Source organism: Tinamus guttatus, unplaced genomic scaffold (genome assembly GCF_059628265.1).
Source record: "Tinamus guttatus ecotype Peru unplaced genomic scaffold, ASM5962826v1 Tinamus_guttatus_pri_ptg000286l, whole genome shotgun sequence".
NCBI classification, from domain to species: domain Eukaryota; kingdom Metazoa; phylum Chordata; class Aves; order Tinamiformes; family Tinamidae; genus Tinamus; species Tinamus guttatus.
Genome location: NW_028288820.1, coordinates 1985568 through 2011048, shown reverse-complemented (window position 1 = coordinate 2011048; position 25481 = coordinate 1985568). Strand labels below are relative to the sequence as shown.

The window sequence follows — 25481 nt, the reverse complement described above, 5'->3', positions numbered from 1 at the left end:
AAAACCTTCCAAAATCAGTATGTGGAGACGAAGAAAATATGAGCTATCTCATATCTTGTTATTTGCAAGACTTTTTTTTTTTTCTTTTACCATGAGCGTGCTTTGTTTTTAAGGCGCTGCTGGGCAAATAGCTGGAAAAAAGCTAGACCAGGGCAGCATAAATACAACTCTCCATGGCAAAAGCTCTATGGCAATATACACATCCAATACTCTAGATGAGCTGCTTGCTTCATAAGAAAACTCGGCCTGAGCAATATGTGCCTTATTTCTGTTCTTTCCACAAGTACTTGGAAGAGTATTTCTACTCTTAATAAGCTCTGGGATAATAGTTTAGTTACTCTACCCACATCTGCCTTAGCAACAATCAGTGAGTTGTTATTCTCTACCTGAACTCTAAAAATAGTTATTTTTATAAGCTCAGAACACAAATTTTCTCAGAAAAACTCATTCTCATGAAAAGTTACCTGTCAAGTTTGTGTGCAAAACAAAGTATCCTTTATTAGAAGATTCCTGTAGGTGGTGCTTGATCTATGATGATGCAGGGAAAATGCAGACAGTAACTTTTTTTTTTTTTTTTTTTAAGATACTGCAGCAAAGAATATTAGATCTCTGTAAGCATGGGCTACTGAGGATAATATATTTTATCATTAGACACTTTATAGCTGTCAGCTCCTGCAGAACCACGTTAATTCTTTACCATTCTTTTTTCCTTGCTGTCCTTACAAACTAGTGACCTAATCTCTCAGTTCCTGAAATACTGACTGAAACCTGAGACTAGAGTACAAGCAGATATTTCCTTTTTTGTGGAACAGTGATAAGGTTTTAGCATAACTTCACTGGAAAACAAATCAGAACGTTTTTTAGTAAAAGAGCAAAGAAACTTTATCGACTGTCTTGCCTATTTACAAAGAAGGTGGTTTCTTCAGGGTTCTGGAAGAGATGAGTTTTGACAAGAGGCTAGTAGAACCTTGCTTAGCCAGTAACTAGGAGTGAATACAGTCTGCTCATATATTAGAGGAATGCCTGCCTATCAGATTAGAAAATACTCATGTGAAAGACTAGCTACAGTCCAAGGTCTTGATTTTACAGAGGAAAGAGAATTAACTGAAATTAATTAATTTTCCTTCAGCAAAGGAAACATCTATATGTTGCTGTCCTATAAAACGTAGTGCCTTTTTTCCACAAAAACACCTTATGCTTAAGTATTCCTTAAATTCTGAGATAAGCTTTCGAGAGAACTATCACCTCAAAAAGATTACAATAAGGCAGTAGTCTTTATGTTCAATCATCTAGCTTGAGATCTACAGCTTGAGCTAATATAGTTCCTGGGTCAGAGGAAACAGTATGAAACTTTCAAGACCTGCCATTTTTATTTTTCATGTATTTAGCTTTATTGCACAACACAAGAGTTTGATAATAGTCCAAAAACTGGTATAACTGATGCTACAGTGCTGCATACATTGGTGTTTATATTATGGAATAAAAACCAGATTGGATTTTCCAAGGAGATGAGCCCTTTGTCCTACTGATCACTTAAGATACAACTACTTAATATATATTGCAGTTTTTGGAGAAGCTCCATTGCCACGTGCTTATGCAAAATGAGTTGTATATGACAGGAACACATTCTTGGTGTCTAGTAGCAATTAAACAATTTGCTTTACTATTTTGAAACTGACAGCATCTCCCCAGAGGGGCAGGGACACTGTCCTAAAAGTTTTTCTCCTGCCCTAGCTCTGGCAGTAAGTGGTGGAAGAGAAGTTTTTAAAAATAAAAAAAAAAAAAAAAAAAAAAAAAACCTTTCTCCAACTGTCTATACAACTTCTGCACAAAAAAACAAGGCTACAACCATAGGTTAGAATGGTGGCTTTAAGTCTTTGTTTATGTGATTTCCAAAATACATAAGGCAACCCATTCAAAAATATTTAAAGGCATTTAATTTAAATAACATACTCTATATGATCATAGAATTAAAAAGCAAGTGGAGGGAGAGATGCGGGAGGTCCTCCAGGGAAATGCCATTAGTCCCACTCCCTGGGGCTCGTTTACTTCTGGTTTCTTGGTTGTGAGGCCATGTACAGTGCTACCAGGCAGTAGATAGTCCCGCCTATTGTCAGAGCCATCGTGGTCCGATAGAGCAGCTTGTCTGGAACTCCCCGCTTCAGGTGGACTGGCAGCCCGTCTGCTTTCTGTGGGAAGAGGTTGAAAAGAAAGACTTATACAGAGACTACTAGGAGCAAGCTACCCCAGTTAATACCAGGGGAGTTCTCAGAGGGAAAACTGCTGAATAATGGGCTATGTGCAGTCTAATGGATCAAGTGTTTTTCATTTAGCAAGACAAATGCAAAGGCAAGTTAATTTTATTAGCAAAAGCTGTTATGCACAGGCACAAAGAATACCTCTTGAAATATAATTTTTGAAGAGGACCTGGACTGGAAAAGTATCATTAACAAAAGAATCTGAAGAGATATGTATAAAAGGTTATTCACCAATTCAGACTGACACATTCCAAATGCAAGTAGCATGTAAGAGAGAAAAGGGTACATTACATAAAGCACTTTCTTGAGCTCTTTAAGAGAGGAAAAACGAACAAAAACTAACCAGTTTTGAGAAGTCCTGATACACTTATAAACTGCACAGCTGACAGACCAGCTTTGATGACCTTACTGCGCTCTTCTTCCACTACATTATAGGCAGCTTCAGTAATATTTAAATTAAAATAAATAAAGTAGAAATAATCCCTGCTTTGCTCCTCCAGATTTTCAAGTCACATATCTAGATTCTCAGATGAAAAGTACATCCAAAAGTCAAAGGATACAAGAGGTAACTTTTGAAGTACCACCTCCTCTCTGTCAAAACAAACAAACAAAAAAACCTGAACAAGAAAAAAAAAAAAAAAAAAACCCACATCCACCACACTAGACTTTTCACTTCCTACATTTATACCCAGTATAAGGTCACTGGGGACCAATCCTGGCTAGACTGCAAATAACACTTTCTTAAGCAGACTTTAAGAATTATAGGTATTGTAGAATGACAAATTAATTAATGAGCCACATTAAAATAGAGCAAAATATAGTCTACGCTCTCCGGTTTTCTTTAAGTTACTCTTAAAGTTGTTACCTGAAAAAGTTTCTGTAGGTCTGGCACCTTGTTTTTACCCAAGAAAGAACCATCTGCTGGTAAATCTGAAGCAAGCTTAGTTGTTGTCCCAAAAATCAAAGGTGGGGATTCAGTAGGTACTATTGGTTTGAGTCCCTGCATAAATAAAGATTAAAGTATATAACAATTGCAAAATGACCAATTGTCACATTAGGTAGACATGTTGCCAGTCATAACAAGGATACATTACAAAGAATATTCATCTGGCACGAAGACCTGTGATTTAACAACAATAACAAAAAAAAAAGACAACCAACTAAAGATGCATTATAGGCCCACTTATTTCTCAGCTACAATTTTGAGTCAGGAAATCTTATGAGGACAAAAGCAGTAGCTTAGAATCTTCCTTTTTGATTTCTTCATGGCATAAGTTTCTGGTCATCATATTTGTAAGAATTTTTTTTAACCTTTAAGTTTCCCTGTGCTGATACTTGGTCCAAGCTGCTGCTTATTTCTACACATGGTTGTACCTAGGCCCTGTCTGGGCAGGGCTGCTAGGAGCAGGGAATTCTGGCTACTTAGGTCAAACAGTGAAGAGACTAAACCCTCTTCCTGCATACTGAAAGCACTGGTCCATGCTGGTGTGGGTTAGGATCTCTCTGTTGAGGAAAAAATGGCTGAGATCCCAAGTTGTTTCATAATAAAGTAGTATATGGGCCTCAAGGATAGTGCAATAGCCCTGACAGGGTGACTGTTGTGTGCAAGTGCTACTATGCTCTGCAACTCATATGCTACTGCAACTTTCCACCTCTTATGTATTTCCTCTGAGCAACATTTAATTTCCTTGTAGTTCAGAAGTTTGTTCTCTACTTTTGCCAAAATTAATCCAATTTTATTGTTATGATTTTAAATGAACAAAGTTACAACTTCCCTCAGCAGCCATGAGGTGGCCTCCTTGCATTTATTATTATAGTTAGAATTAACTGCCATGCCTTAGCACAGGACAGTGACATTTTAAGTTATGACTCTTTAAACCCTTTTATTCTGACTTGCCATAGAAATTAAAAGCAACATACAAGTAAGTTAATGCAACATTCTTTTCATTCAAACTGAAGCAGCAAGTGCTCTCCATGGATTAAATTAAGTAGCAATAAAACTCCAGTTTCCTCTTAAAGGACTAGTTAACGTATTTTGTACTTGGGAGTACAGTACTCACAGTGGGACCTGGTCTAGCAGTCTTTTGTTCCTCTCATGTCTGTCACACTTCAGACATACTTCCTCCATACCTCTACAGATTCCTTGTGACAATCGCTGTCTTTAACAGAAAGATTAGAAATGGCCTAGGGAATGATTATCAGGACTCTCCTGAAGACACCGGTCCAATTTCTTGCTTTTCCTAGTGCCTAAATGAATCTTGCTAATCTCTTGTGACCTTCTGGGTTGCGTTTTGCAAGAAAGTGGTCAAAACTGCCTTCCGTGACACAGTGAATCCAAGCACTCCTGAACCAGACTAACTAGTGCCCTTTTACTGGACAGGCTTGGACAGAGAAAAGCACCGAGTTATTTCAGACAAGGCAGTTCTAGTCACAAACAGTGAGAACGAACCCTCTACAAGGCTAGTGCTAAGCCAGGAGTAGTTTGGGCCTATAGATGTCAAAGAAGGCTGCTGGTTCAAAAATGCTCCAAGATAGCAATTTTGGACTTCGGTATTTTTGCTGATGAGAACTTAAAAGTACTTTATCAGATTGGGCTTTAAAAGGCTGCTGGTTAGACAGAAACAATAGAGAACAGATACTTGTATATGGGATGTGCTTGTGATTTCCCCCCTCAACTCTTTCCTGCCCTCTTGACTGTCATTATAAATTGCCTTCCAAAACAGCACTGAATGAGGTAAGACCATCCCCTAATGTCACTGATACTGCCTCACTGGTTTCAGAAAAAAAATACAATAAAATAAAATTTGGAGAAGAAAGTTCACTTTTCTAATGTAGACATTGCTTTAGTCCAGATCTCTCTCCCCAACACAAAACTCTACTTTTATTTTGTCCATGAATCTTGTGGTCAACTTCAACCAAGCTCAGCTAAATCATCGCTTCAGTTGAGTATACAAGCATGTGGATGAAGATAAAGTGGAAAAGGCCCTTATCTCCTACCCTACACAATCAAACTTACTGTAGCTATACAGAAATCCTCAATGTTACAAATAAGAATTTTAGTACAGATCACTTTTGAGTATATCATTAAGACAGCTTAAACAATACTCATTGTTACTTAACTGTTACTTCGTGTTTAGCTCCACTAGAACTGCGGCTTATTTATTAGCATCTCTCTGCACTCAGCTTCCTCTGTTCTATGCCTTTGACTTAATGCTACATAAGAAAATGTTTCATGCTGATAATTGATAAAAAAGGTGTTAATATTTTCTTAAAAAAGAATAAGAGTCTCAATTCTTGGACAAAGCATAGCAGATATAGTCATGCAGAAGAGTCAATATTGCTGTAGCATGTTGATGAAATCCAGCGATGACCTTCTCAAACGCTGAAATCCTTAATGAAAGATCAGGATATGGAGCCAATCCAAGAAAACATCTAAGCAAAACACTCAAACATCACCAATGTTTTATTTAACTTTCTGCTAACCTCTCTGTAAGCGTTTGCATAGTTCAGTTTGATGGTCTAAGGACACAGTCCATCCACTGGTCGACCAGAATGCTCAAAGCTAGAACAAATATACACCTGGCTAGCATGCACTCCCAAACTACATTTGTATTTTTCTGAGAGTGTAAAGCCGTTAAAGATCTGGAGTGCAATTTAACAGAGATAGCACTATGCTTTAGCTTACAAATGTTAGGGTATTCTTCAAACTGAATCATATTGAGAAAGTGGAAAGTGAAGCAAGGACCGAAAAGGAAGTGAACTGTTATTTCAGAAGATACACGGAAGTAACCTTTATGGGCATAGTGAACCTAAACGCTTATCAACTAAATAGCAGATCCTTCATAGCAGAACATAAACCATTGTATGAAGTTAAATATGTCAACACTGACATGATGTTTTACATGGGACCGCTTAGAGGCTTTGCTTGCACTGGAATGACAAATGTAAGTAAAGATGGCTTTGTGTATTTAAAGTATAATCGACTTTAGGGAAAGGTTAATCATTATAGTTTCCTAAGAAATCTAAGCAATTTACACAAACTAAAAATCCTAACCTACGATTTGTGTGTGTGTGCGTGTGTGTGCGGGTGGGGGTGTTGTTTGTTTTGTTTTTTCACCTAGAAGGTGAAATACTTTGTATCACATGAAGTTACCTTAGTAAAAAGTTTTGGGGAAAAAATAGTATAGTCTATCTTTGTACTTGAAACTGGTCCTGCTGTTTGTGCTTTAAACATAAGCAAACTATTTGAGCAAATGACGGGCTTTTATTGTATCTGTAAGTGCAATGGCAGTCACTACTCTCCTAAAGGTGAACAGTGATTTTTAACCTATTTGATTCCACATCTGAGAAAGTTCCAATTTATTCAAACAGGCTAAATGGTTCAAACTACTTTACATAAAAGATTTAATTTTGCACCTTATGAAATTAAGAATGTTAAGATAAAAAAAGAAGTTTCAAACATAAATTGTTGTTAGTCCACATTGTTAGTAATGTTGCTGTCCACAAAAAATCTGAAATGCACTTTCAGATATTTTGCAAATCCACAATAAGTTTGCATTATTAATCTGCATCAGAACAACACTCTATTGGGATGAGTCACAATGCGACACTATTGAACACAGTGAATAATTATGCTGTATATTGGACCAAGTGGAATTTGAATCAAAGAAAGAGTCTTCATTTTTCCAGAAACACTGAAATGCAATAGCATTAAAAAATGAACTGTTTTAAACACTAGGCTATGATTGCTTATTGAATGCAGCAAGAAAATCAATATGAAAAACTTTACTTGCAAATTTTGAACTTGACATCTACTTATTTACATGATTGCTTACATATTTTAAGCTCCATTTATCGCAAGCTATTCCATAGGATTGATGGTTCTGAATGTGTCACCTGGCAGTAGATTCAAACTTAAACACAACTGCCAAAAAGCTAGGATTACTAACATTGCAAAAAAAAAGGATTGAAGCATTTTTAATGCAGCTATCTGTTGCACAGCACATTCGATTCCCACAGTTAAAGACTAAAACATGTGAACGCTGAGCCAGAAAAAAGCTGCTGTTTTTCATCACTACATGCAAAAAAAAAAAAAAAAAAAAAAAAAAAGGTGGGGGGGTAGTATCTTGGCCTTGCTCTGGGACCTTGAATAACTCAATAACTCAAGAAGTGTTAATAGAACAATCTTGCAAAAGGTGATTGGATTTTCCAGGCACAAGCTTCCATAGACAAGGACATGCAAGAAAGCAGAATTAGGCTAAGAAATGATTACACAGATTCAGATAAAAAACTATCTTTGTATCATAACAATATATACCAATCTAAAAAAGCATACAGTAGCTCCAGTCAGCTTTTATTAATGAGCTTATCCTGAAAAAAAAACCTCATCATTTGATTTCACCTATGTATTTATATGTATTTTTAATCTTAAATCTGAAATCATATCAGAAATATTTGCCTCTGTAGGTAGCTCTTTAGAACCTTGACTCTGTTCCCCATCCTTAACCTAGCATATAGAATGCCTTATTTTATTACTACTGTAAGAACTTTTTTTTTTGAAGTTCAGAAACTTAAACTATGCTGCATCTGTCCCTTGACAAGCTCACATTACAAATCTCCTTGAAAGACTAAGGAGTCTATGTTGATAGAGTGATAAAAAAGGGTCATCTTTCTTTTACCGATGTGCATTTTTTTTAATCCTTTAAAGTGGCCTGTACTAAGGGACTTGGCATTAGGTGCAGCGCTCCTCCAGTTCCTCATAGCTACTATTTTACAATATGATACAGTTGCAACTCAGAAGCAACACCAAACTAATCGACCAAACTACTCGGCCCCACAGCGTGTTATTTCCTGGCTCTAACACCCCACCCACCCCAAAACGGCCCCATAATCTGCAGAGCTGAGCCCAGCACCTCATCTTGCCCAAGGTCACAGGACAGCCCCAAAAAGCCGCAGGCCGGCCCCGGGAGCACCGGCTTCCTGAGGCCGGCGACACCAAGCCTGGGTATTTACCGAGAGCACAGCTAGGAGCCGGGGTAGGGGGAAAAGAAAAACAAATAAACAAAAATATTATTTGTTTTCATCTATGGCTTAATCTACCCAAACCCTGCAGATCCTGTAGGGAAGTCCTGCGAGAGGCAGCAGAGCAGCAGTGCGGCGCCCTCCCTGCCCGACCCTCGCGGCCCTGCATCCCCCCATAACAGCGAGACTGGGGACTGAGCCGTGCCGGCCCCGCCGCCCTCTCCCCGTCCTCGTCCCCGTCCCGGCAGGCAGAACCGCCCTCGGCGCTTCCCGCTCTCCCTGGGGGCCAGTCGCGCCGTGAACGGAGGAGGACAGCGAAGGTCACCGCCGTCGTGGCGCCCCGGACGGCTCCGCCGGCGCCGCCGTTACCTGGGGGTTGTAGGCGGCAGACGCCGAGACCCCGACCAGCCTCTGCGCGAAGCCGTTGAACTTGTAGTACATGATGGTGGCGGCGGCCGCGCGCCCGCACCTAACGGCACCGGCAGCCGGCTGCCCCGCGCGCAAGGACCCCAGCCGGCGCCTCGCACCGCGAGGGCCCGAGGGCTCCGCCGCGAATGCCTGAAAAGAGCGAGCTCGGGAAGGGGCCAAAGGGAGCGGGGCAAAGAGGAAAAGCTCTGAAACAACGCGAAGCTTTTCTAAGCACGTAGGGAAGGGCACACTGGAGCAGGTGCTGTTCCCAAAGCAACGGTAATATGCATTTTTAATCAGGCTCCATGATTCACGCCTATCTGGCTAAGAGAGTGCGCCTGCGCATCACTGCTTGCGCCTCTGCAGCGGCGGAGGGACGTGGGCGGGCGGTGGGTGGTGACGAGCGGGGTGATCAACCAATCAGAGGAGACGTGAGGGAAGCTCCGCCTCCTGTCCGCGGTGTGGGCGGTTGGGGCGGGGCTCGGCGGCCGTTAGGGGCGGGGCTCGGCGGCCGTTGGGGATTTGAGCAGGGCTTGGCGGCAGTGGCTCTTCTGTGAGGTTCCCGTTGAGCCGAGGGGGGTGTTGCGATCTCTGAGTACCAGAGCCCACGAAGGCGGTTCGGGGTTGGCGGTTGCTGTGCAGGAGGCGGGTGTCGCTGTTTGTGCGAGCTCCTGCGAAGTTCCCTGCTGGGGCCCCGCTGCTGCCGCTGCATTTGTGAGTCCGTCTGGTTCGAACAGGGCTCCGTGATTCTGTGTCCTTCTTCCCGTCTTGCTTCCTGTGCTCTGAGGTAGTTGTAGCCTCCCCCTTGTGAATGCCCTCTGTTTTGGCACCTAGGCTGTTACTGCCTTGCCATAGCTTTTGTGGTAATTATGGATATCTGGTATATCTGTTTTTCTACTGACCACTTTAATTCACTCCAACAACTCCTCTAATACATCAGAAATCCATCATGTTACTTGTTTTGAGCCTTCCATAATAATATCAGCACTATGAAATAAGTGAATACAATAAGATGCCTTCTTTTTTTTTCCTCCTCTTTTTTTCCCTTCTCTTGGTTGGAATATAATCTTCCTGAAAACTCTATTAGCCCTAAGACTGAGGGCATAATGTAGAGGGTTTTGCTAAGATTTGGGCATTCAAGGTCCCAAGAGGCCTTGAAGCTACAGATATTTTGTGGTAATCTAGCTTCTGCAAGTACTTGAGGCTGTAGATTATTGCCAGTAAATATCTCTGTGTTAGCTCTCCAGAACATACTGCTATTATCTGAATCTGATGGTGCAAATTCTTAACAGGAATTCACACTGAGAGTTGCATACTGTTGGTTAAGATCAAATGTACTGAGGCCCTACTAGAAAAGGGTGATTTACTGATAGTATTTTGTCATTAGTGTCCTGGACCTGAGTTAGAATATCCTCTGTTAGGAGTCCCACGTGCATTTTGGCAGATACACATGCTATAAAAATTGCTGTGGTCATGCATTGAGTGAAAATTTATATAGTTTGCTTATAAACTGGGATTAGATCTTATATGTAGAGGATGTCTTACAAAGAACATATGATTTGATTCCCGTGCTTGACCCTGTGGCACCTTCCGCTTAGCTTTATAGAATTAAGGCTTAGTGACAAATAAGTGAAGTCTTTCTGGATTTATCCCCTTGTGAACAGACATATCCTATGCTAATAACAGTTGTTCAGTAACACGGAATACCCCCATGAGCCCTGTACTTTTCTTTACTTGTAAGAACAGGAATATGAACCAGAAGTAAGTGTAGATCCTTGGTACTACTCTTATTATATGTGCCTGTTGCACTGCAAGTTAGGGAAGTTTTTCTTTGTGGCTGCAGTTCTACAAACCCTGTCTGTTTTTCACTCAACAAAAGAGCCAGATGGGTAGTGTTCCATGCATGATACCTGAAAATGATGTTTCTAATTCTGCACTAGGAATGCTAACCTGAGGTGGTAGGTTATCTTCACAGTAAGTAGGACATTTATGAAAATATTTTGTAAGTGTTAGCAATACTTGAAAGCTCCAAGGATTCCACAAGATGAGGAAGTACTAAATGAACTTGAGTATGTGTTGCATAATTTATGGTAGAAAAGAAGCTGCCTCTCAGGATTGTATTTATCTCAGATAACACCAGAATACTTGTTAGATTGCAAATATGCCCGTGATAGAGCAAGAAAACCCTATCTTTAGATAGGGAAATACATATTTTAGAATGGAGCGCTGTGTATCTAGGCTATATTTGAAGAGTTCTGGTGCTATTGAAAGTCTACTGAAATCCTTGGGAGCTGGCTTATATTATAAATACTCTGGAATCTTCCTTGGCCATAGTCCGTGTATGCACTATAGGTCCTTGCACCCAGCTATTTAAGCATTTACTATGTGGAAGAGTTGTGCTTAGCAAGCTTTTAGTAAGGTCATCTTATGCCTTATTCTTCTAAAATTTGTAAAATGTATTTATCTTGGAACAGTCCCACAGGAGCACAATCTTCTGTGCAGGTCATATTTGAAGATAATGCCACTGTGTAACCAGTTCATCCTCTGTGGGAAGAAGTTCTTGAAATGTCACAAATATTGACTGAAAGCCAGAGAAAGGAAAGGTTTCTTCCCGGAAGCATCGAGGAGGCTGTGAAAAACATGTACCAAGTTATCCCCTTTTTCACTTAATTCATGTAAATCGTTATGTTTAAAAGTAAACTGGGATGCTTTGCTGTAAGCTGTTGAAATTAAATCTTATCTCTTGTGTATCTGCTGTTTTAGCCCAGAGAATTAAAAGATTGGGAAATCTTTCAGTTCTTGTTTAGTTTGCAAAAGAGGTGCATAAGAGGATGATGCAATTAAAAATAGAGTAATGAACGCTCTTGTTCTCATAACACAAGAGCATGGGGACAGTTATGAAAAGGAAAGTTTAAAAAAATCAGAACTAGATAAAGCCTTTCCTTTAAAGGAAGAAACTTTATTTTGCTTTATACTCTTTCACTGTCTTTTGCTTTAAGCTCTAGACTTTTGCCAAAGACTACTTTGCTTATCAGACTTTCTGATATATGGGGTAATTAGACTGTAAAACTTACTGACATAGGAAGTCACTGGGGCGAAATGAGGCCAATCATTTTGGCAAGCTTCAAAGGAGGACTGGGCATCTTTGTGGACCATAAAACTGTGTACAGTTAATATAAACAAAATGTCCTGGAAAGAAAAGACTTTAAGCTCAGCCCTGACTTTTTAGACATTAGATCAAAATGGGAGCAATATGAGGAAAGAGTATTCTAGCCCTATCCTGCCTGTCTGACAGGCCTTCTATACCTTCATTTGCAGAGTTGTATTGGCAGCAGCTAGAAACAGTACTGCCTGAAGACCTACGCTATAGGCTAGTGTGTGTGTGTGTGTGTGTGTGTGTGTATTTATTTATTTATTTTTCTTCTTCCTCCTGTATTTTAAACACAACTGATTTAGTACACAACGTTTATGTTGATCATGGCTTGTTTCTAAAATAGCATTAAGATTATGCTTGAAGATAAGTAGATTTATGGGACTGAATGAAAGAGGCAAAGTACCTTGGGGTTATTCTGTGGGTTTCATTTCCTTCAATTTTTGTGTATTTTCTTTCTGAGGATTAAACAAAGCGGCAAGAGCTTATTCCATTGCTTAATGAATGAAACCTTCATATGCTGATCATTATTTCAGCACAGATGTCTGTAACTCAAACTCTGAGAATCTGCCCATGCAGCTCATGAATTGCTGAGAACAACTGTGTGGGTGGATTTAGAACATGAAATTGCTCTGTGTACTCATGTTTGTTTATTCGGAACTCATTTTTAATAGGGATAGATTGGATTTGCTTAATGTTTGTTTCATGTGTCTGTATATAAACATATGCATATAATATATACAAAACCCCAACTAGATGATCACCAAACACAAGCTCTATCAATGTATGAGACTGACATTGCAAACATGTTGCATTTGAAACATTTTCACAAGCAGAAGAAATAAACTAAGTCTGTGTGCAGAATAATGATCCAAGGCAGTGGTTGCTTCTCAAATGTGTACCTGATTTTCTTGCTACCTTATTGCCCCTGTGTACTGAGTATATTGTGGGTGGTGCTTTGAAATAAAAGCTTAGACTGCTACTACCATTGAAGATTTCTCTTCAACAGACTTAGAAATACTGAAATTATTTATTTAATGATTACCTAGAAGCTTTGTGTATTCTACTTTTCTAAAATAAGTGAAATCCCTAGACCTTAATTTTATGGCTTATAGCCATTATCACTTTTGAAAAGTTGTAGCAGAAGGTTGCATTCTTTGCCCCTTGACTTTGATAAGGATGACCATAGGGTGAAGTTTGTGCTGTAACATCCTTCCTCTGCAACGAAAGAGAAATTTTGACATGACCGTACCTTACTCTTCCAGAAGTTTTCCTTTAAACATTCTGCAGGTAGTGGAATAGGTTTCCAAATGGAGTGAGCAGTATCTTTAGACAGCCAAAGGTAAAATATATCTGCTAGGTTTTATATTTTTACACTGCTGCCAAAGCCTTCCTTCATCCAGGCTTCCATTTGCCTGCCTAGGCTGTGTTTACCTTCCCAACATTCAACAGTCCCCAGCAAAAGTTTATTTTTCTCAGATTTGTTGTAGATACTGGTCAATGATGCGCTGTCCTCATATTTCATTTCTTCTTGCCAACCTTTTTTGCATGTAAATCCACAGATTACATTCAGAGACAACCACATCCTTGATACTTACCAAACTTCCCTGAATAAAAGAAAGTCTGTAGATACACACACACACACACACACACACACCCCCCCAAAAAAACCACCCCTTCTGCAAATGCTTTCATGGGGTGATAGACAGTAGTGTAGAGTCAGGCTGAGGAAAAACCTGTTTCAAGGCATTAATAATAACACCTAAAATATAATTGCTTTAGAAATACACAGGGAAATTTACACCATGTTGCTTGAGTATCAGTGTCTTTTGCTTGTTTGGCTTAGTGCTGCTCATGAGTCAATTATATTTGTGATCTTAGTTTTAGTATTTAGATCATACAGCAATACTTGAGTTTAATTCACCTGCATCCACCAGTGACACTGCCCTGTCAGTGACACTAACAGTTCTCTGGAGAAGATGATAATCCTGAGGATGTAGCATTGCCAAAGCCAACTGCTCAAAAATCATGAGCTTGAGTTTAAAACCTTGCCAGTGTGTTCACTGCTTAGTGTATATGGTCAGATTTTCCTACTTCTCCCTCAAGATGTAAGGAACCTGAATAGATGAAAGTGGAGTTTCACATGATCCTTTGAGTTCTTGTAGCTGCTGCGTTATTAATGAATAATATTTCAAAAGCTCACACATTCTGGGTTGTTAGAAGGTATAAGCTGTTACAGCTGCACCCTCAAGAAAATGGAAGCTGACTTACAGGTATGTGCTGAGACAGTTCCATTTGGCAGAATGCATTGAGGCTGTGCTGTTCAGGGAACAAAGAAGCAAGAATAACAGTGATTATTCCATACAGAGGAACATGATAACACTTTCTTAAGAATTATTAGCCAAGTAGTAACTCTCTACTTTTTTGATCTGAATGTCTAAGAATTTGTGTCAGGACAGTATATATGTTGTAGATTTACAAAATCTAAAACTAAAACAAAATCTGTGTTTTAGGTAGGACTGTATCTAGAATGCAGAGCCAAAGCGTTATCTTCTGGTCTCTTCCTGAATCCAGCTTTTCTTGGGAAGTTTTCCTACAACAGACGCTGGCTGAGGCTTGAGCCTGAATAGGAAACCAGGACCAAGCTGTGTGCTCAGCCAAGATACAAATGAAGAAAAGCAAATATTTTGGTATTAAGTTCTGATTTACTAAGCTGGGATGTGCATCTCCCATGCATTGCTTCCAGTACTCTGGATTCACAAAGGTTGCACATGGTAGATCTTTATTATGTTGAAGAAGAGAAAATAAAATGTTATAGAACAAAAGGGAACCTTCCTCCAGGTATACTCAGCTGGGAAACTCTAGATCATAAATGCGCTTTTGAAGTAAATCACTCATTTCTTCCTGCTGTCGTGGCTTGTGTCACTGGGCAAGTTTGGAGCTCAGCCTGGATGCCCTTTTAGATGAAGCAGCACTTCCTGCCAGACTGTAAGATGCACTTGAGCAGTGCACGTGGTGTGCCCGGGTGCTGTCCAGTCAACAGGATGAGACTAGAGCCAGTCCGATGTTACCCTCCCATGATGCGCGTGTCAGGGCCTCCGCATCTCCTGCTCCGTTCTGCATGTTGCTCCTGTTGTCTGTACTACTTGCTGCGAGTAACAGCCTGAGAAACTGTGGAAGAGTGGATGTGAGGGTAAATTTTCTAAATCCTGATTCCTGTTTAGAATGAGATTCACAGCTATTGCCTCTAAGGTGCGCTTCTGGGTATTGCATGGGTTAAAACAGCTCAGAGCTGGCTGAACTCTCTCTATACTCACTTGGAAGCCCAACTTTGCCCTAATTACTTGTCAAGAGGGCAGTACTTGAAGGGTTTTCTATTGGCTGATTTTTAAAAGGGCATATTGAAATTTAGTAGTACTCATGTCAACTGTCTGATTACCGGATAAATCTCTCTCATAGAAATATTCTTGTTTTATGAATCATTTAGAATATCAGAGGTAACATCATAAAAATTGATTGCTGCCATGAGATCAATGGTTCCTGCACTGAAAATAAATGCATAGTTTTGACTACATTTATTTTGGAAGATTGTATTCTTCTAGCAACAGGAACCATTACACTGTGATAAAGCACTTTACTACTGACATTCTCTTCTAATTATCTTCTATGCAGCATGTATAGCCTCACTGGCATTCTGTAAGCATGTAATTATTCTTGTTAGGTCTCCTCATAGCGCAGTATAACTCAGATCTATTTCAGGAGGCCTTGCAACCTCTTGCAGGTTTTTCCCTTGTCTCACTGTATCATAAAGGATTTTTTTTTCCAGTTTAAATACTCTCACTGTCTCACTTTTTGTACCTATCTGTGCTTTCTTAGTGTCACTAGAAAAGGGGCATTGTAGAGTTGGGAGTCTAGATCAAGCAGATCCCTCTCATAGCAGTTCCCTGCATCGGAGAAATAAGTTTAGAAGATAAGGTGGCAGTGTGAGACAGAAAGACTTGGGGAGAATATAGAGAAAGTCCAAAGTGAGCAGGGAAAAGAAGCTCAGTTACTGCCTTCCAAAAAAAAAAAAAAATCCTAGAGACTGTTGGAATGATTACAGTAAAAGCAGGGAAAGCAGAAAGGAAAGGTTCCTGAGCCAAGTCCCTGCACATGTGAGAGAGCTGGATAGCTGCGGAAGCCGGGAGGCCACCAAGCCCAGGCTGCCTGCAGCATCTGCCTCTGTTTGTGCAGGAACTGGTCCTCAGCTGTGTGTGCGCAGCCCTAAGGAGCCATGGTGAGGTTTAAGCTTCATAGCACTGCTCTTCTCATCTTTATTTTTTCCCAGGCAAGACCCCTGTGTAATTGCAGGTGGATGGCTATGAATGGAAGCAATGTGATGACCACACTTAACATCTCACTAAAAAGAAAATGCTGAAATTTTGTCTTTTGACAATATTCTCCCTCCCAATACTTTTTTTTTTTTTCCCCCTGCAGTAAAGATTGCGGAACCATCTCTGGCTGCAGTGTCTTGTGTGATGCCAATTGCTAATGGAGAGTTTCATTTGGCTCAGTATGTGGGAGGCTGAGCATTTGTAACTGGAAAATACAAGTTCTGTTTCCCAGAGAATATTGGAGCTTGAAGGATCATTGGTAGCACAGGTGTGTTTTAGCAAGAGTGCTATGTCGTGTTCTGCTGCTTCAGGAGCTTGAGAAGTGCTGGTGAGGAGGAATGGAAACAAATTTGGCACCACAATTTTACTTGCTTTTTGCTTTGTATGCAATTGATTTAGGTATTTCCCCACCCCACCCCCCGCTTTCTCCATTATAGTTTTGTTTTTAGATTTTGCCATTAGGCTTCCTGTGGGATTCTCTGTCTCTTTTAGGAAACAGTACGTGTTATTCACGATTCAAAGGCAGAATCGAAGTTTTCTCCTATTGGAGGCATCACTTTGACCCCATTAAATTGCTTGTTCTAGATCCAGTTGCCACCGAACAGATAGTATCAGACTACTGTCATTTGAACCTCAGGCGTTTTTATACACACTGACTTGCCTTATAATGTAGAGATTACACTAAAATGGTGGGAACCTAATTATTCTATTTTTTTTCTTTCTTTGCTTTTGCTTGAGTATTAAATTACAGCATCGTGTTTGTAGTGCTTCAGGCAGAAATGAATTAGGATTGAGATATGCATACCTCCCTTAGAGAAAGATTTTATTGTCAGAGACAAGCATTTTCCTAATGCCATTAAAAATGCTTAAGATCCCATATATTTTCAGTGTAATCTAAGAGCTAACTTTGATTCACACACACATGTAGAACTTTGGAACAATACTTACCTATGTGCCTGTTGTGCTCCATTTTGGGTGATTACAGTCCTGAATCTTAAAATTTTTCTTAAAGCTGGTTACAGAAAAAAATAATTCATGAGCTATGGTTGTATGAGTATACTTTGCTTTAAAACAGTAGGAGAAAGCTAGTGGGATAAAGATGTTGCCTGGGAGCCCATATTAGAGTAAAGCTAAATGCAGCAGCATTCGCTGCAGATGTTGTCACTAGCCTCACGTGTGTGTTGGCTGACATGGTGCTGACCACAAGCATGAGCTGCATGAGCAGCAGAAGCTGGGTTTAGCGTGTCAGCTGTTGGGAGTGAAGGTCGGGCAGGGACTCTTCATGCTGAGAAGACACATTTCAGGAGAATTTTCCAATGCTCATCTCAGAGAGGAAAGCATGTGACCTTTTTGTTTTTAAATCAAGAATCTCTTTGCTTGCATGTGCATTTTGCTGAGTTGCAGCCTGTAGGATCCCCAGATCTCCTTATTATGCTTTTTGGTAGTGTTGAGTGCTGAACGAAAAGGAAAGCAACTGCTGAATGGGATAAGATGGTGCAAGATTCTCTTCTGTTCTCCCGATCTGAAAGGCTGCTTCTGCCAGTGACATTTTCAGAAGGCATTTAGAAGAAAATAGTAAATCACAGATGTTTGCAATATAAGCTGCTGTCAAAGTGTATAACCCCAAGAAATTGGTGAATGTGTTTATATTTAGCAAAATACCAGTTGGGTTATAATTATTAGTGATAAGTGGACTGGGAAGGTGCTTTTTGGTATGTTGCCCTGAGAGACAGGATGGAATTTTTGTATGTATTTCCATACGGAGGTGCCAGAAAGACAGAGCGTGATCAGCAGGGTGGGAGGGCAGGGAAGGTCACTGCGGAGGGTGGCACTGCCATTCTGGACGTATTCCCTGAGGCACAGGAGCCTGCTAGTGTTTTTGGTGACAGAAAGGATATGGGGTGGCTGGAACAGGGTAGTGACCGAGGTCTTCCTCTGATTCTTCCTATAGTTTTTAACCTAGAATCTTTAATACCAGAGGGAAAGGCTGTTTCTGAAGCTATAAAGCTGCTGGTAGTCTTACTCTGTTATATACTGTTGGAAATGAACCATCCAATGTGAGTGCAAGTCCCAGCTTGGCCAATTTGCTTTCCAGATGCTCGGTAGAAATAATGATTTCATTTTGGTAATCCATCAAGATGCAAAGGGATTCTACAAATCTGTAACTGCACAAATCTGTAACTCCAGCATCGCTTTGGCAATACCTGTTCATCTGTCAGGAGTTTGTGCACAATGACCACTAATGCTGGCATAAAAATAGGTGGCTAAATGCAGGCAGATGCACCTACTGCAGTTGTGAGTGAATTTGAATGGGCTGCAGGCTGTGGGGATCTAGGTTAAGATTGTAAATATAGAGCCAGGTGTGGATGGTTTAGGCTATTTTGTGTTGCTTTGCAAAAAGGTTTGCTTTGCTTGTTTCCTCCTGTCATATATGGCATTTGTTGTAGGAAGGAAAAAGTTCTTATTGTACACTGAAGCAAAAAAATCTGGAGTTGAACTGCCCTTCACGTGCGTGGCACAGTCTATATGAGGAAAGAGCAAAGGCAAACATTAGAAAGGATTTTAATGTTTAGCCCTAATGCTGCTTGGGTGAGGAGTGGAAATGTAAAAGAAGTCTTTAGAAAACTAACAGGATGGAGATGCTAGAGGGAAGCAGAGGAGCTTCATGGTCAGTGGTCTTGTTGAGGGTAACCTGGCATTTCCCTCCCAATCTCTGTCTTCCGTAACCAGATGACAAATAGATTTTCCAAAACAAAGCAACCTATCAAAGCTGGGTTTAATTCACTGCTGGTTGTCTGGCTCCCTTTCAGAAGATTTTGTGTTAAAACATAACTGATTTTTAAGCTTCTTGAGGCAATGAAGATCAAAAAGTTGTTGTGACCAACAGCTCAGTTTGAATCAACAAGCCCGACACATCCCAAATATGCTGCACCAAAGGCAGAAATGCTCACGGAGTCAGTATAGGTTTGAGAGTTATAATCCAGAATCTTTGATGGGAATCCAAGATAACTGGAAAGGCTGTGTCAAAAACGTTATGTTAGGTACCTAAATACAATCCAGTAGGACCTAAGAAGTGATTTCCATAGTAAGCCCCTTAAAAATCGGACAGCAGATCAACTGGTGTTCCTCACTTGACAGAATGAGAGAAGGAGGATAAAGCAACCATTCAGGTATCTCGGAAAACTAGGACTGTAAATGAATGTGAAGCATAAAGGGTTTCTGATTCTGTTCATATATTCCAGTGAGAAATATTCTCCAATTTCCAAGAATACAAAAAAAACTTGGCATCAAGTAGATGAAGTAAGTAGGCAAGCTTTGTGATTCATTCTTAACTGTGCATTGCACTGTATTTTTAGTATCTGTAAGTAAGGTTGTTTTCAGTATAACTAGCTCTTTTTCTGAGAGTTTTATTCAGAATTTTAGTTTCTAATTTAACTACTGCTCTTTTGAAGGTTAATGGACAGCTTCATTCTGCTTTTGACTTCTGAGAAACAAAATATGCTTTCAGGAAAGATATAAGTAGCAGTGGCAAATTCATATTACCAAAGCACTTCTAGATTTGATTTTTGTATTGAATTTTTTTAAGATTACTAGTGCTTTCCTTTTGAGTGGGTCTCTGCATGGCTGTACTTACACAATAAACTTTAAGAATGTTTTTCTCTTTTACACTTAAATAGCATCTAGGGTGGGTCTGTGCTTAAAGACGGCATTCTAACATATGCCCCGGGTTCACATGGTTTCCCATCAGCTGAAATCAGCTTCACATACTAATTAAACCCTGGCAACAGAAGCCATGCCTAGAACTTGTGTTGTCTTGGCCCCTACGAGGCCTAAATATTGCATTCTGTGTGCGCAGCTCTAAAATAAATAAAAGTAAAGCAGAAACAGCTTGTATTTAAATACTTAGTACCTTTAAAACTCCTCTCAGACTCAACAAATCAGCTGCATTCATGCTACAGAAAATGCCATGTCTTTCCTTGCCTTTTTTTTCCTCTCCTCTCTCTCTCTCCCCTTTTTAGCTGTATAAGTCTTTTGATTTGTGCTTCAGTCTTAGCTATCTGGGTTTTTGAGTAGTATAGTCATCTTGATTCATGTCTGTAGAGACAGAATATAACAAGAGGCCTCCATTTTAATTCCCAGTTCCTACTTCAATATTGGTAAAACAGCAATGAAAAGAAATTTAGAAATAAAAACTGGAATCAAAGATTCCTGGGATACAAGGGAAAGAATTCTGATTTTTAACTTTCTGATTTTTAAAATTTAAAGAATCTGTTTACTATTTTAGATTTAAAATGCTCTTTGGGGCATCAAGAATCTTTGAATTTTTGATGTTCTATGTATCCAGAGTTGTTACTCAACTGAGAAAAGTGCTGAGAGTATCTGGAATACAACAGCAGCATTAAAACTTAAGACGCATGCAAATGTTATTCTACTACTACCTGCCAAGATACAATGCCACTATAAAGAGCCGCTGAATTCCTTTGTTAAAAAAGGAATGCCTTTGATATCGCTGGAATCTTTGTTTTGATCCCCACTCTGTGAAGTTTATCAAGAAGGCCAGGAAATTCTATTCATGATTTTATATATCTAGCACTGTATTCACATCAATAGAATATATTTATTACTTTTCCAAATGAAATTGTACACATTTCTCTACAGATATGCAAGCAATATATAAAATTAGCATTCTATAAAATTATAAACCTTTGAGTTTATAAAGAACAAAGGAGTCTAAAAAGCTGTAGTTGCAAACATTCACATTTTATTAATCTGACCAAAGATTTATACTATTATTATTATTAAAATGTCTTGTTGAAACAGATTGTCAGTTGGTTGCTCATTGCACAGTCTTAATGATGCTTAACTTATATCATCTGCAAAAGATATTCCCTACGTTGTGTTGCATTTCTCAGGCATATAGTATATTAGTTTTCAACTATAAAACAAGCATTTTGTTGTTCCGTATGTGTTGGGTAGATCTTCTGCTCATCTAAACTGTTAAAGCTCCTGCTAAAGCACCTGTCTATCGTACTATGCTTCCTTATATTAACAAGGATCGTTTTTACGGAGCAAGAAGTAATATATATATTGATACGTGTGTTTGCTTTGACAAACGGGTAAACAGGAGAAAATATGAATCAACTTTCTTTTGAAAAATCATCATAAAAAAGAAAAAAAAATTGTCAAAGCAATATAATCAATTTTGCTGTGCAGACTTTAGGTAATTTTCCTGCAAATGTCTCCTCAAAAGTGCATTTGAAGGGATAATGCTAAAATTTTCAAGATACTTCAAATGACCAAAATTTCCTTTTCCTTTTTCCTTGTGGGAAAAAAATTCTGAATCTAGCAGACCTTGTTAATTTCGTTGGTGGCCCATTCATAAGAAACTCAGTGCTATGACTGATGAATTTTAGTTGGCCAGCATGCACATATGATCACTTCCAGACTGACACGAGTATCAAAAGATTTTTTGTAGTTATTACTCAGAAGGGAAGAGATGAGTGTTTTCTGCCCATAGGACTTCAATTGTATTTTGGAAACATGAGATTAAATGCTACAAAAGCTGACGACTGACTCATTTATAGGCACTAATTTCTTATACAAGATGAAAACTCAGACCTTTTCCCTTAAATACATGGGTATCAAGGTATGAATCTCACATGACACGACTTTTTATCCTTCTTAGACTTGTTGCTATGTACACATGGATCAGCCATTGTACAGCAGGAGTTAATACCCCATGTAAAATGGCTGGCTTTCATGCTGGGTGACCATTTTTTTTTCTTTTTTTCTAGGTGATCATAAAGATAATAGTCTTCCTTTTATTGCAGCTATTAAAGCCTTGTATCAAAAGAGATTATAACCTTCCATAATTTGTAATTTTTATTTTTGATGCATCTACTGGCTTCATGGAGAGCTGTAGAAGGAAAATGTATTGTAGATACCTCTCAATTCCAATGATTTGGGGGAAGATCAAATGTTTCCAAGTGACAGTCAGTGCCTTAAAGTACTGCAGCCAATACACATTTATATAATGTAATCTACAATAGGTCAGTCCTAAGGGTAGACCTTAGGATACAATGTATGATTAATCTTTCTTATCATTAAGAAGTGTAATTGCAGGTCATAACTCATTAGAATTGGTTTCATCTTAGATGAAGAGCGGGCTCAAAATTACTTACATTGTCTTCACACATCCCCAGTTTTGTTATATTCCATCTACTCCAACTGCAGATACTTCATATATTGAAAGAGGTATTTTCCATGAAAAAAAATGGTATAGGGTTCAAATTGGCAGTTAATAAAAATGAGCCAGCTTGTCTTGCTTTGGCTTTTAAAATACTGTATTCAGACACAGAGCATGCTGTACTCCATGTCTGCATAAAAAAAGTGCATAAGTCTCTGGTACACTTCCATAAAACAGTGTCATCCGTTTAAATATATGCTTAGTTTTGTCCTCCCGTACAATTCAGTATTTTTTTTAGGTTTCATTAGAAAGTCACTGATCCATTGAAAATAAGATGACAAATATTAGTACAGGTCAGGAAGCCCATTTATTTACTATAGAGTTTTCTGTTTTAAGGCTACCTTTGAGATCAGGCTTCTTCAACTTGGTTTCTAAGGAAACCCAAAGTCAACACAGTGATAGCCATCCTACACAAAACTGGAAAAAAATTAAAAAGTTAGTATCTCTCCATAGCAGGCTTATAGGGAGCAAGTTTCAAAATAATATTTTATTACCTCAAATTTAAAATACATAAGGTCATTTCGCCTACGGTCTGCCATACAAAAATTGAACATTAGTTATTTAAATGACTTAAAACTCCACAGACCTTTACATAATTATTTTCAGTAGGTAACCTTTTTACACTGGGTAAGGGTAGCTGGCAAACACTTTGTAAAGCATCAAACATTTTGTTCTTATACCAGATATAATCTGGAACTGTTCATCTTTGAAAACTTCCTGTCCTTAATTGCTCATACACAATGATTCATGATGTAAATTGGTATGCACAAGTTATGTGCATTAATTTGTATTTTTCCTTTTGTACTGACAGCTAAAAGTTAGCTTTATAATTAGTGCTAAAATGAATATTACTTTGACTTGAAAACAAGATAGCAGCATACTTTAAAGTATATATACATTCCTTATGCATTTCAAACTACAGCCATGATGATGATAGTTAAGGAGTGGGTTTTTTAGTGGAGAGAAAGAGAGGCAGCTGCAACGCAGAGTATTGGTTTGGTTAAATACAACACATGGACAAAAGACGAAGTCAGTTTTCAGGGTTGTATGGAAACCAATATTTTTCCCAAGCACATAATACCTGAAAAACAGCATATGAAAATCTGGCAGGCTAAGTTCTTACATGTGGGTGTTTTTTTAATGGCAAAAAAATGGGGAACAGATACACAAGGTAGGTATTTCCTTCTTGAAAACTGGGTATTTTTTGATACTGTCAAAATGAACTTTTCATCAGAAGATGAAAATGTTATTTTCTTCAACAGCTGTTCTTGGATTGAAGTCTGAAATTTCAATTTTGTCAAGGAGGAATTTTTTTTTGAGGAGGAAGAAACATTTCAACTGACTGTAATATATAAGATAAGAAGGATATATATATTTAGCCACACATGCAGGAATACAGAACCAGCATCTCAGCTGGCAGAACTCATCCAAGTGTCTCTCAAGTCAATACTTGTCTAACATCAGCTGTGAATCTGACCCAAGAAATTTTTGCTTAACGAATATTCCCTGCTCCATGAAATGCAAAAGCAAGTTTCTCAAGTACATAATTCTGAAATAAAAGGAATACCTGTAGCAGTCTAGGGTAGCACAGAGCTGACCTTCCGCGCATCAGCACATGTCAGTGACAAGAAACAGAGGTATGTCTTTACTTAAAACTGTGTTCTTTAAAAAGGCTTGTCGGTAGGGAGATTATTGAAATAATTTCCAGGTCTTCAGAAGCCATTTGCAATATAATTATTTTTCTTTAAGACCACTTAAGACTAAGACTACTTAAAATGCTAATTAATTTTTCATGTCTTGAGTGCTTTTTTCATGATAGAGCCTTCAATGTCCTGGTTACTCACCCGTCTGGTACTTTAATCCCAGTGAGCAATTTGAGATGTGTTCTCTAGGTGGTAGTCATTTTAGTTCTAAAGCTGTTAACAAATATGTATATAAAAGATACTTCTGCAGTACAGTAATAGTAAATACTTTGCACTATTTTCAGGCAAGCATACCAAATTCAACTATGCTGATGACTGTGAGCTTCCATATTAATAGGAAAGCTCCTTGCTGATGTTTATTGGTACCTAAATTTGTAAAGCTGTACCTAAATGTGTTTTAATGTTTAACTGCACAGTTCTACATGACAGCCTTTCAGAATTATATTGAACAATGCTACTAAAGCAGTACTACACAAGAAATGTAGTGTACAGTATTGCAGAACCTAACTTGATTCATTTTAATTTTCTAGTTACATTGGAGAATATACTGTTTTACCAAGTGCAACTCCCACTTCATATTTTGCTTTCTTCAATATTCTTTGGGCTTTTTACAGTTGTTTTTAAAACTTCAATTAAGTTAGTGTATCGTTGAATAAGAATCACAGAAATTGATGATGATGAATAGTATCATCTGACAAGGAACAGCTATTCTTGTTTTCTAGTGCAGTAATGGAATTGTAGAACTTCTCTTTGAGAAAATTCACTATGCTATAATAGGTGTAGTTAATTAAATGGGGAAAAAACTCTGCTTTTGATAAATATCTTCAGGTGGATAGGGTTCAACTGAAAATGTAAGTAAAATGTGGATAGCTGCTCCAGTAAGCGACCAAAAAAAAAATATTTATCAATGCCTGATTTTTATGCTGATCTTCATAAAGTACAGTGCTTGCTTCTGATAAAGAGGTTGTTCCAGAGCTTGTGGCCAATATAGTGCGTGCTACAGCATTCAGAGATGCACATACTAGTCTAGGTTATTCCACTGCCACTGATTTTTACTGAAGGTTTGTGTGCTTCATCAAAGATCAGAATCAGGTCCTTGGGTTTTTTTTCTCCCCTACAGACTTAGACTCTTCATCTTCAAGTGGCCAATCCTGAACTACTCTCTTGTGAGGCTCAAAAGTAGTAGCAGCTCTTCTTCAATATCTGATTTGCTTATCTGTGTGAAAAATGGAGGTACTTCAGTCAAGTAGGCCTTAAATGCCTCAAGAGGCATTTGGATTTTATATTTCTGCTACACATTGCTTAGCATGGCATGTGATA

General features: G+C 38.8%; 1 protein-coding gene across 2 annotated transcripts; it reads right to left on the bottom strand.

Annotated features, from left to right (window-relative positions):
- Positions 1 to 2037: 2037 nt before the first annotated feature.
- COX7A2L (cytochrome c oxidase subunit 7A2 like) lies at positions 2038 to 8764 on the bottom strand. Of its 2 annotated transcripts, XM_088527413.1 has the most exons (3): positions 8649 to 8764; positions 3124 to 3258; positions 2038 to 2189 (listed from the first exon to the last, which is right to left on the bottom strand). In XM_088527413.1, the coding sequence occupies exons 1-3, from the start codon at positions 8718 to 8720 to the stop codon at positions 2046 to 2048; spliced, it is 351 nt and encodes a 116-aa protein (XP_088383539.1). In that variant the 5' UTR covers positions 8721 to 8764; the 3' UTR covers positions 2038 to 2045. The 2 variants fall into 2 exon arrangements, with proteins under 2 accessions (XP_088383539.1, XP_088383540.1); XM_088527414.1 differs by lacking the exon at positions 3124 to 3258.
- Positions 8765 to 25481: the final 16717 nt, after the last annotated feature.

Coding starts and splice junctions, on each gene's coding strand:
- COX7A2L (XM_088527413.1), bottom strand. CDS start 8,720: ATGTACTACAAGTTCAACGGCTTCGCGCAGAGGCTGGTCGGGGTCTCG. Junction 3,259..8,648: donor CTGCCGCCTACAACCCCCAG/GTAACGGCGGCG, acceptor TTATTTATGCAG/GGACTCAAACCAATAGTACC. Junction 2,190..3,123: donor ACCTACAGAAACTTTTTCAG/GTAACAACTTTA, acceptor CTCTTCCCACAG/AAAGCAGACGGGCTGCCAGT.